The sequence below is a fragment of the Pristis pectinata genome, chromosome 4, assembly GCF_009764475.1.
Source record: "Pristis pectinata isolate sPriPec2 chromosome 4, sPriPec2.1.pri, whole genome shotgun sequence".
Classification (NCBI taxonomy): Eukaryota; Metazoa; Chordata; class Chondrichthyes; order Rhinopristiformes; family Pristidae; genus Pristis; species Pristis pectinata.
This window is the reverse complement of record NC_067408.1, coordinates 92875577-92887567: the sequence shown is the minus strand read 5'-3', so window position 1 is coordinate 92887567 and position 11991 is coordinate 92875577. Positions and strand designations below refer to the sequence as shown.

Below are 11991 nucleotides of genomic sequence, written 5' to 3'. Positions count from 1 at the left end.
TGGTTGGGTGTTGGAACCCAAGGGTCACAGTTTTGTGATGAGGGGTTGGCCATTCAGGACAGAAATGCAATGAAACGTCTTCACCCAGATAGTAGTAAACCTTTGCAGTTCTCCACTTGAGAAAACTGTAGAGGCACAGTCACTGAGAATTTTCAAGACAGAAATCAATAGATTTTTAGATACTGAGCGAATCAAGGGCAGTGGGATTAGTGCAGGATATTGGTACTGAGGAAAAGAGCAGACACCAGAGGCCAAATAAGATTGCACCTGCCACCATTTCTTATGGTCTTGCGTTTAAAACTAAAGATCATTAATTTATGGGAAAAACATTTCAAACATGAAATCTGCGAAAGTAGCAACCGATGTGATTCTAATTATGGCTTGTTGTTTTAACCACAATCGGGAATAGACAGCAGTTATTTGAATTTGTGGGTGGAGGTGCCAGTGGTGTCAATCAATTAGCCTTGTCAGAGTTATATTAATCTAGATAAGTCAGCCATTGACAGCAGGAGTTATACTGTTTCTGGAACTGTTTTGATTTTGGGGGGAATGTCTGTGGGGCTTGGGGTAATGCCAGCTTCTTAAAATCTGGAAAAGATGACAAAATTTATTAAATGAGATGTTGGATCATGGTAGCAATTCATACCCATTAAATTGAGATGGCTCCTAGCACAGGAAACTAGTCTACCCTTAACATATATCCAGATTCGAGAATCCAAAATATTTCTTACTGCCCTCCTTTATGTGAAAGCATTATACTAACTTTTATTTAAAATGAGGGACATTAAAGATTTTAAATTTGCCAGCTTTTAGATCCTCTAATGTTATGTGTGTGTGTGCATCCAGAACCTGCTGCCTATTTCATGTGATCATAGACCCCTGTTTGCTACAACTCGTTGCCTTCTGTAGTTTTTTTTAATCGGCTACTGAAACTTATTTCTTAATGCAACTAAGTAGCAAAACAAAATCAGAAGGGAGTTGATGGATATGTGAGAAAGGGGAAAGTGGAGGGGGAAAATTCTCTGCTGGGATCTGGTATAGGCCTAATGAGCTTAAATACCTTCTGTGTGGTAATAAGTCTATGCCTCAACTGTTACCTCTGGAGGAGCTTTCATGTTTCAATAGCTCTCCTCATGAAGCAATTCCTGTCTGTGGTTAGAATCCTAAACGTATAATGACTCCAAAAAGAGGAAATAGTCACTCCCTTTCGGCAAAGCTATGATTTTTGACATTCTGTGTATTGATGAATTAGTCTCATTTCGACATAGACAAAATTTCAAACAGAAAGCAGTGCACATTTCTGAACAAAAGCTGCATTTGTTTTAGTCCGGGCTGCGGGGGCATTGTAAGACCTGCGCTGTATTCTCCCTCACATTGTGAGCCCCCACCCTCCCAGTCGAGGGAATTGTTACCAGTGTTAATGACATTTTCTTTGCTGTCTTTGGAATCCTGTTTCCTTCCTACCTGACATGAAGAAATGTGTTTTGAAATGAACCTGTTTGAGCTTTACTTGGTGCCCGCTTACGAGTTCCTTTGGGGCTTTGGTAACCCGGAGGTGATAGCGATGATGTGACAACAGCCATGTCACTGCCACTCGGCTGTGTGTACGGATCGTTGTTCTAACCCACCTATCTCCTTCACGACGGAACATTCAGCACTAAAAGGCTCACGATCCGTTGATGGAAAATATAATTCGCCTATTTACTGTAGCGCCCGCATCTCAAGGCAGACAGCCATTTCACCGTTCAAAGCACCCTGCTGAGTAAGGAAGTAGCAGCAAATAATATTAAACAGGAGTAAATGAATGTTCCGATAGAGCTGGCTGAGCGAGGTTTTCTTCTTGAAGATTCTACTTTTAAGCATGACACATCTTCTCGTGTTTGCCAGCTTTGTTGTATCTCTTCCTGTTGCAATCAGGTGACTGCCTTCCTGCGTGCGATTGGTATTTGCGAGCGAGGTTGAAACGCGTGAGAGGGTCCGATAAATTGCGGGACAAGGTGGGGCGTTCGCTAGTCACCGGGCAGAGGGTCGGCGGGCAACGATGAGCGCCAAGGGCATTTGTTGTGGCGGCATCAGCCAGGCGAAGGATGTCACCCCGGAGGTTCAGCAGATCGTCGATTCAGTGAGTGCGCTTTCTGGAGACAGTAATGACTTGAAATATTCCGCTTGACGAGTTCGCGGGTACGCGTCCACCCCAAGGCTTTGGGCATAAGGAAACTTCTGAAGCCGGGCCCACGAAGATTGTTTAAAGAGTTGGGCATTTAGGAGAATGGAGGAAGTTGCAGGTGAACTTTTGGGGGGGGGGGAGTTCCAAATAGTGGAGAGTAAGGCCCAGAGGATGGGAGGTGAGGAAGGTGAAGTTAGTGTTGGAGCTTGAGGTGCCTTGGGTGTAATAAGGAGATTTAGAGCACACACACGGGCCACCCGGCTCAGCTGTTCACTTGTTTATGCCCCATCTGATTCAGCAAGGGAGGGATGGAAGAGGTATTGGTACTTTACATTTCATTAAACTTTTTTGGGCGTCTACCAAGAAGAAGTAAACTGAGTTACTTTCCCCTTGGGAAATGGCTGAGGTGCGACCTGGTAAAGACCTTTTAATGTGGATATTGATGGAGTAGATACAAGAAAGGTTGGCTTCGGTTATGGGGAAGAACTTAACTGGAAGCCATCACAGAATCGTAGAGCACAGAAACAGGCTCTTCGGCCCAACTGATCCATGCCTGCCAAGACGCCCATTTGCCTCTGTTTGGCCCATCAATGTAAGAAAGTTACCATGAAATCCCAGTGGGGAATTTCCCACAGGGGAAGTGGGTGAAGTAAATGGGATAGATGCATTGAAGGGAAGGCTGGGCAAACAGATGCAAGAGAAGTGAACGGGAAATTACACTGATAGACAACTGAGGAAATAGAAGAGCCTCGAGTGGAATATAAATGATGGGCTGTCTTTGTGCTGTATAAATATATATATATATTCCCACAGCCAGAATGAATGTATTTTAATTGAGATTAGGAAATGTTGTGACAAATGACAAGCCAAGGTTAGGCAGCTGAGATTTTGGAAGTAGTTTTGCCTTGATGGTACAAAGAGGGAAGTAGAATTTGGGAAGGTGGGTGGGTTGCAATGTTGAGGTTAGGGGGAAATGGGTGGTGAGGAAAGAGGTGTTACAAGAAACTGATGGCCTTCTGTCATTCAGGTGACAGATATAGAGCTGGAGGGGAGAGATTTTTAAGTTGAGAGGATAGTGAACTCCTGAGTTTAGAGAGCCAAGCTACATTGAGATGGAGGTTGCAATCACCAAAGATTTGCCTTTATGCAAATCCCAAGGGGGGAAACCAGTGAGAGAATTTTTATTGTGCTGGGCTGGGCGAAGCTGTGGAGGGTGATTATTTTTATGTAAAAAAGTGTAACAAAATGGGTTTCTCAGTTGTTCTGTGTCAACAACACAAACTAGTGCGTGATTTGCCAGTGAGAAGCAACTGTCTCTGCCATGGTCTGGGTGGAGTAGGTAGTGGTACGTATAGCTGGGTGGGAAGGCCTCACCCAGGAAGAATGGCTCATCACCCAGATTTTCAGTAAGTGGGAATGGCAGTAGTATGCTTCTCTTGCAGGATGAGGGAAGTCAGGGAGACATCTAGTCCCCCTGACGCCTACACCTGCGAGAAGTGCATCCGGCTGCAGCTCTTTACAGACCACGTTAGGGAGCAGGAGCTGGATGAAGTCCGGATCATTAGGGAAACTGAGGAGACGATAGACAGGAATTACTAGGAGGCAGTGACACCTAGGTTGCGGGTAGCTGGGTGCTGGTCAGGAGAGGAAAGGAAATGGGGGGGGGGGGGGGGGGGGGGGTGGAGGTGTGGAGGGTGGAGGTGGAACTGACCAGGGGAAAGCCACAGCAGCCAGGTCTCTGGCACTGAGTCTGGCTCAGAAGGGGAGAAAAGAGGAGTGCAGTAGTGATTGATAGGGGACTCACTGGTTAGGGAAACAGATAGGAGATTCTGTGGACAAGAACGAGACTCCCAGATGGTATGTTGCCTTCCAGGTGCCAGGGTCAGATGTCTCAGATCGAGTCCACAGCATTCTTAAGGGGGAGTGGGAGTAGCCAGAAGTCATGGTACACATTGGTACCAATGACATAGAAAAGAAAGGGGATGAGGTCCTAAAGAAGGAATATCAGGAGTTAGGAAGGGAGGTAAAAAGCAGGACCTCAAGGAAGGTAGTCTCTGGATTGCTGCCTTTGCCATGGACCAGTGAGGGTAAGAATAGGAAGAATTGGGGCAGGGTTTCAGATTTGTGGATCGCTGGGATCTCGTATGACCTGTACAAAAGGGATGTGTTGCACCTGAACTCGAGGGACCAATTTCCTAGCGGGCAGGTTTGCTAGAGTTGTTGAGTAGTGTTTAAACTACTTGCCAGGAGAATGGGAACCAGAGTGTTAGATCAGGTAAAGGAGCAGTTGGTGTAAAAGTAGATGCATTGTGCAGAGAGACTGTGAGGAAGGATAGGCAGTGGATAAGGCATAAACACAGCCAGTCGGATGGGTTGAAACATGTTCACTTTAATGTGAGAAGTATTAAGGCTAAGGCTGATGAATTTAGAGCAGGGAGCAGTACGTGGAATTACGATGTTGTGGCCATTAGAGACTTGGCTTTCACGAGGACAGGATTGGCTGCTTGATGTTCCAGGGTTCAGATGTTTCAAAAGGGATGGGGAGGGAGGTAAACGAGGTCAGAGAGTGGCATTGCTAATCAGGGATAGTATCACAGCTGCAGAAAGGAAGGACGTTGTGGAGGGATCATCATATAATGAGTCAGTGTGGGTGGACGTCAGAAACGGGAAGGGAGTGATCACACTGTTGGGAGTATACTATAGGCCTCCCAATAGCCACCAGAACACTGAGGAGCAGGTAAGTAGGCAGATTTTGGAAAGGTGTGGAAATTACAAGGTTGTTGTCATGGGAGACTTCAACTTCCCTAATATTGATTGGCATCTCCTTAGTGCAAAAGGTTTAGATGGGGCAGAATTTGTTGGGTATGTCCAGGAAGGATTTGTGACGCGGTATGTGGACAGGCCGTCTACAGGAAAAGGCCATACTGGATCTATTACTAGGCAATGAACCTGGTCAAGTGACAGACCTCTCAGTGGGTGAGATAGTGACCACAACTCCCTAACCTTTAGCATGGACAGGGATAGGAGGAGATGATGCAGAAAAGTTTTTAATTGTGGGAGGACTAATTCCGACAGTTTTAGGCAGGAACTTTGGAGTGTAAATTGGGAACAGATGCTTTCAGAAATGCACAGAGGAAATGTGGAGGCTGTTTCGGGAGCACTTGCATGGAGGTCTGGATAGGTTTGTCCCACTGAGACAGGGAAAGAATGGCAGGGCAAAGGAACCATGGTTGACGAGAGGTGAAACATTTAGTCACGAGAAAGAAGGAAGCATACTTAAGGTTTGGGAAGCAAAAATCGGGCAGGGCTCTTGAGAGTTATAAGGTAGCCAGGAAGGAGCTTAAGAAGGGACTTCAAGCTAGAAGGGGATATGAGAAGGCCTTGGCAAATAGAACTGAGGAAAACCCCAAGGCATTCTACAGGAGGATGACTAGAGTGAGGGTAGGACTGCTCAGGGATAAAAGGGGAAATGTGTCTGGAGGTAGGGGAGGTCCTTAATGAATACTTTGCTTCAGTGCTCACTAGGGAGAGGGACTTTGAATGTGAGGTCAGCCTAGAACAGGCTAATGTGTTGCAGCACCTTGAGGTTAAAAAAGAGGTAGTGCTGAAGCTTCTGGAAAACATTAGGATAGATAGGTCCCGGGGCCGGACTGCATATACCCCAGGCTACTATGGGAGGTGAGGGAAGAGATTGCTGGGGCATTGACAATTACATTTGTGTCCTCCCTGGCCACAGGAGTGGTACCAGGGGATTGGAGGATGGCAAATGTTGTTCCCTTGTTCAAGAAGGGTAATAGGAATAATCCTGGGAATTATAGACCAGTGAGTCTTATGTCAGTGATGGGCAAGCTATGGAGAAGATTCTCGGGGACAGGTTTTACAAGCATTTGGAGAAGCATAGTCTGATTAGGGATAGTCAGCATGGCTTTGTGAGGGGCAGGTCATGTCTCATGAGCCTAATTTGAGTTTTTCGAGGAAGTGACAAGACCAAATTGATGAAGGCAGACCAGTGGATGTGGTGTGTATGATATTACTAAGGCGTTTGATAAGTTTTCCCCATTGTAGGCTCATCCAGAAAGTCATGAGGCATGGGATCCATGGAGACATGGCTGTGTGGATTTGGAATTGGCTTGGCCACAGAAGGCAGAGGGTGGTAGTAGATGGAGAGTATTTTGCCTGGAGGTCGGTGACTAGTGGTGTTTTGCAGGGATCTGTTCTGGGACCCCTGCTCTTATGATTTTTTTAAATTATATAAATGACTTGGATGAGGAAGTGGAGGGGTGGGTTATTAAGTTTGTGGATGACAAAGGTTGGAGGTGTTGTGGATAGCGTAGAAGGTTGTCATAGGTTACAATGGGATATAGACAGGAAGCAGAGTTGGGCAGAGAAGTGGCAGATGGAGTTCAGTCTGGAAAAGAGTAAAGTGATACACTTTGGAAGAATGAACTTGAAGGTGGAGTACAGGGTTAATGGCAGGATTCATAAGTGTAGAGGAACAGAGGGATCTTGGGGTCCAAGTTCATAGATCCCTCAAAGTTGCTGCCCAAGCTGATAGTGGTTAATAGGCATATGGTGTGCTGGCCTTCATTAGTCGGGGGATTGAGTTCAAAAGCCGCAAGGTGATGTTGCAGCTCTGTAGAACTCTGGTTAGACCACACTTGGAGTATTGTGTTCAGTTCTGGTCATCTCATTATAGGAAGGATGTGGAAGCTTTAGAGAGGGTGCAGAGGAGATTTTCCAGGATGCTGCCTGGATTAGAGAGCATGTCTTGTGAGGAAAAGTTGAGTGAGCTAGGGCTTTTCTCTTTGGAGTGACACAAGGTGAGAGGTGACTTGATAGACGTGTATAAGATCGAGGGGCATAGATAGAGTGGACAGCCAGCATCTTTTTTCCCCAGGGCGGCAATGGCTAATACCAGAGGACATCAGTTTAAGGTCAGAGGAGGAAAGTTTAGGGGAGATGTCAGAGGTAGGTTCCCTCCCCCACAGAGTGGTGGGTGCCTGGAACACACTGCCAGGGGTGATGGTAGAGGCTGATACAATAGGGACATTTATAAGGCTCTTAGGTAGGCACATGGATGTAAGGAAAATGGAGGGTTATGGGCTGTGTAGGAGGGAAGGGTTAGATTGATCAGGGGTTACTTATTCGTATAGGTTGGCACAACATCATGGGCCAAAGGGCCCCTACTGCTCTATGTTCTTGGGGAATGACAGGTACACACTCATCACTGAGGAGTTCACAGGTGGTAATAGCCTTTCACATATCTCAGTGAGCAAATGATTTTAGGAGAGAGAGGAAGTAATGGCTGACCCACCAGGAAAATCCACAGGTTATTGCTGAGTTAGAAAGCAAAATAGACAGAGGGCCGGAGAATGGGATGGGGCACTTGAAAAATTATTTAGATCTAGCCACATGCATATCCTAGGAACAATCCATGAATAGAGAACGAGAAAAAGTTGTACGTCCCATATTGAGATGTTTCAGATGGCTAAGTAGAATCCGTGTGGAGCATCTGCTTCAAAGAACAAACTGTTATCACGTCCATCTCCAAACACAGTGAGTGAGTGAGACTAGAAGTTATTCGGAGTTAGAGTAGAAGGTATACTGGTGGGGCTATTTCTGTTGGTTTTAGATCTGAGATCTGCTGAGTTGGTTGAAGGGCAGAATAAAGAAAAGTGGCAAAGACAAGAATCCCAAAATTATGAAACTCAAGCCAGGAACCAGACTTAATTGATTTGAATTGAAATACAAGAACTACAAATGCTGCAAATAGCAGGTTGGGTAGCACCTGTGGATAGAGAAATAAGTGAGTGAAGAGACATGGGCCTGAAACATTAACTTTTTCTCTCCACAATACTGCCTGAACTCCTCAGTATTCCCAGTGTCTTGTTATTTTGGTTCAACTGATTCTTCAGGTATAACTAGTTCTCTAGTCACAAGCACAAAACAGTGTCAGCAAGCTGATATGAAGTTGCTTCTTCCAAAAAAAAATAATTAGGCATAAGAACAAAATGTAAACAATGTCCAGATGTCCTGGACTGTGGAATCTAAATATTGAAAACTATTAGCCAACTTTTGGGGTGGAGTTCTGTAATTCTAAAGGAAAAATATGAAGTCTTGTTTGAATTCTTAAATCTCTTCAATTGTTCATGTCCCTGCTACAGAACTAAAATTCTGCTGTTAACAAAGTTGCAAATAACATCGAGTTTGATAGTGACACACCTATTCTTTCTTTACTTGTGAGAGTTATACAGCAGAGGCAGGCTCTTTGACCCACCTGCTATGGTTTTTCTTCCTATACCAGCATGACTCTAACACTGATTTTTTTTATATATGTAAAGAAAAGATGGAGGCAGGATGGAAGCAATGTCCCAGCACTTGGCAGTTTCATTCAAGACTGTCAGTTTCCAAGTCCACTGACTGCATCTAGCTTTATATTGTCACTTTCTCTCTAGTGTCATTTCTATATTCAGTTTCAGACTTTGTGTCCATCATTCAGATTGTCCACTATTCATGTGCCCAACTTTGCCCCTGCCTTGGTCTCTCTGCTGCTCTGGATTTAACACTTGTACTACCTCCTTCTGCTCATCAAATTGTTGTCACACCTTTTCTACACATGCTCTGTGCATTGAGTTTCTTTCATTCAGCCACCCTATTGTATGTTAAGCAATGACTTTTTAATACTGTTTTCAAATGCCTCTGTGGTCTTGACCTCTTAATGTAATCTCCTTAAACCCAAAAAATTCCAGATCTCCACACCACTAAATCAAGACTTGTGCTCATCCCTTCACCTTTGATAGCATAGCTTTCACCCACCAAAATCCTAAACCTCTCTGCATCTTTTTCAAGATGCTCCTTGAACCCATTTCTTGAGTCAAACTTTGGCCTTCTGCCTTCATTTTTCCCCTTGGAAGCTTGGCAATGGTTGACAACACTCATGTTACGGGCCTTGGAACACTTGGAATAGTAAATGTGTTGATTGTAAAAGGTCTTCAGGATAACCTGATATTGTGAAAACACCATATACCGGCTATAATTCATTCTTTGTCCTTATTTCTGGGACACTTTCCTAATTAAAGACATATACAAGTGCAAGTTGTCCTCAAGTCTCAAACTGTTTTTAATGTTTCTTAGGTGAAGTCTGAGATTGAAGAAAAAGCTGAAAAAACATTTGATGTATTTGTTGTCAAAGTCTACAAATCACAAGTTGTAGCTGGTACCAACCATTACTTTAAAGTAAGTTTATCCTTCTAGGCCTTCAGTTATTTAAAATCTGGGCTGCTATTATTCATTTAAAGATGTATATTATTAAGCTCATGCATGGTAACTGCATAAATTTGATAGTGGCATTCACTTCTTCCATGTGCTTGTACTTTCATACTTGAAGATTTAACTTTTACAATATTAAAGCTTCTGTAATGTTACTTCACCAGTGAGGAGAGGCAAATTACCTTCTCCCCTTCCCACCACTCCAACCTTTTTACAACAGCTCCTAATGGCATCTTGCATTGGTGCATAAGAAATACAAGTAGGTCATGTGGCCCACAAGAGCCCACTCCACCATTCAACAAGGTCATGCATAACCTTCCAACCTTGGTACCCTTTTCCTGCCCTATCCCTAGACTCCTCTAGCATCTAGAAAGCTACAGATTTTAGATTTGAATGCAATCAATAGTTCTGCCTCCACAGCCCTCTCGGGCAGAAAGTTCCAAATATTCACTACTAAGTGAATGATAATCTCCTCATTTCTATCCTTAAATTACCTACCCCTTGTTTCGTGATGGACACTCCCCCCCCCTCCCCAGTCCTAAACTCCTCAGCTAAGGAAACATTTACCTTCCTCCTACCCAGTTTTGGCCCTCAAATTTTGCATTGTTCAGGGAGATTGTCTTTTTTTTGTTTCTCTAAACTGTAAAGTGAGACCCAGCCTTCTCATCAGAGGATGGAGTTAGTCTGATGAATCTTTACTCCACTATAGCAGGTAAGGAAACCAACATTATACATGGTAACTGTAGACTCAAAGGGCCTATATTAATGGTAATAAGACATACTTACTTTTGCACCCAAATCCTCTAGCAATAAAGGCCAACATACTGTTTGCCTTCCTGCCTGCTGCACCTGTATGTTGCCTTTCAGTGACTTGTGTACAAGGACACCAAAGTCCTTCTAAACACCACCTTCATCATTAGTAGAAAAAAAGATACTTCAGTATTTTTTTTTTAACAAAGTGGATACCCTCTTGGTTGCAGGAGGCAAGTGGGTTATTAACCTTTAATGCTACAGAATTTAAGGAGAAAAGTAAATGATTTATAGGAGTTTGGTAAATTAGCACCTGGAATACTGTACTGTACAGTTTTTGTCTTTTGCCATTGTAAATGGCAAAAGTTGTTATGAAAAGACCCATCCTTTTTTTGTTCACTCGTATCATTATTAACCCATTGCACATGCCACTAACCTCACTTGCTATTTAATCTTTTCTGCTTTCTAACATATTAAGAGCTTCCACCTTGTCATCTCATCCCCTACTTCTGTATTTGTTTAAAAGATTGAGATTTTAATCAGCAGTGAACCAGTAACTTTCATAAATGCAGTATTGAGTATTTCCATCATATTAAGATTTTGCTTATTTGTACTGTAGGTTAAGATGCTAAACTTGATTTTAACAATTTAATCTTTATTTTGTTAGATCCATGTTGGCGGCAATGACTACTTGCATGCAAAAGTATTTGAACAGCTTCCTTGTCATGGAGGTAAAAAGATGCTGTCAGGCATACAGTCCAACAAATCAGAAGATGAAGAACTAATCTATTTTTAGTAAGAGCCTTGCTATCAGTGAGCTAGGCTTGTGCAAAAGCAGTTTGTTTTAAATCTTTAGACTTCTTTCTTGTAGCTTTACCTAAACTGTGGACGTACCTGTTGTTCTGCATTGTCAGTTTCTGGCCATATTAACTATATAATTTTTCATTATAAGTATGTTTGGGAGACCAAATGAAGGATTCAGGAGAATGCAGGGGTTCAAAAGAATTGTTATTTGTACCATCCTGCACCCAACAAGAGAGATCTTTATAATCAAAGGATACTGTAAAATTTGTCTTATGGCTGTGTAATTGATGCATATAATGAAAGAACAGGCATGATTTTTGAAGCAAATTGTTTTGCTGAGATTACACATGCTTTCATTGTTGTACTCTGCATTTTAGAGAATTAAACACTGCTCGAGAAAGTATTTTGATTTAAAATTAAATACACTTGCTACTGCTTGACAAAGGATTCTATTGCTTTAATGCAGCACCAATGAAATTTTGACCAGGGGTGAGAAAAATGACATCTTTCTAATGGATCAGAACCATTATTTTCATGTTGCACTCAGTATACTGCATTTTTTGTAGAAATTCTGACACTGTACTCCCAGTTAGCAGTTTAGAGTGATTTTTACCAAAGTGATTGAAAATACTATTGAATAAAGTTGGTGTTCCTGCTACAATATGCAAATTGCAATATTATATTTGGAGAACACAAACTGCAAGTAGCTTGAACCTGTTCATTCTTGTATTAGATCAATGGTTTTGAACAGGTCACAGTCAATGCTAAGGATGAATGCAACTTGATCTAACTTTATTACACGTATATTTGAATGGCTTTGGCAATAATAAAGTTATACTGGGCACATTTGGTACTATTTCTTAAGGCAAAAACACAAGGTGTACAGTCTAGCTATACAAGCTGTTTTTTTTCTGAATGCCAGAAACACCAAATACAATTAAAATTTTTGAGCAAAATCTCAAAAGGCAGCTAGGAAGTTGTGCTGTAATGGATTGCTCTTA

The 11991-nt window shown here is 42.8% G+C and overlaps 1 protein-coding gene across 1 annotated transcript; it reads left to right on the top strand.

The window, feature by feature from the left end:
- Positions 1 to 1617: 1617 nt before the first annotated feature.
- On the top strand, positions 1618 to 11434 carry LOC127569223 (cystatin-B-like). The gene is made up of 3 exons (XM_052013640.1): positions 1618 to 2122; positions 9302 to 9403; positions 10854 to 11434. The coding sequence occupies exons 1-3, from the start codon at positions 2042 to 2044 to the stop codon at positions 10980 to 10982; spliced, it is 312 nt and encodes a 103-aa protein (XP_051869600.1). The 5' UTR covers positions 1618 to 2041; the 3' UTR covers positions 10983 to 11434.
- The last annotated feature ends 557 nt before the right edge of the window (positions 11435 to 11991 follow it).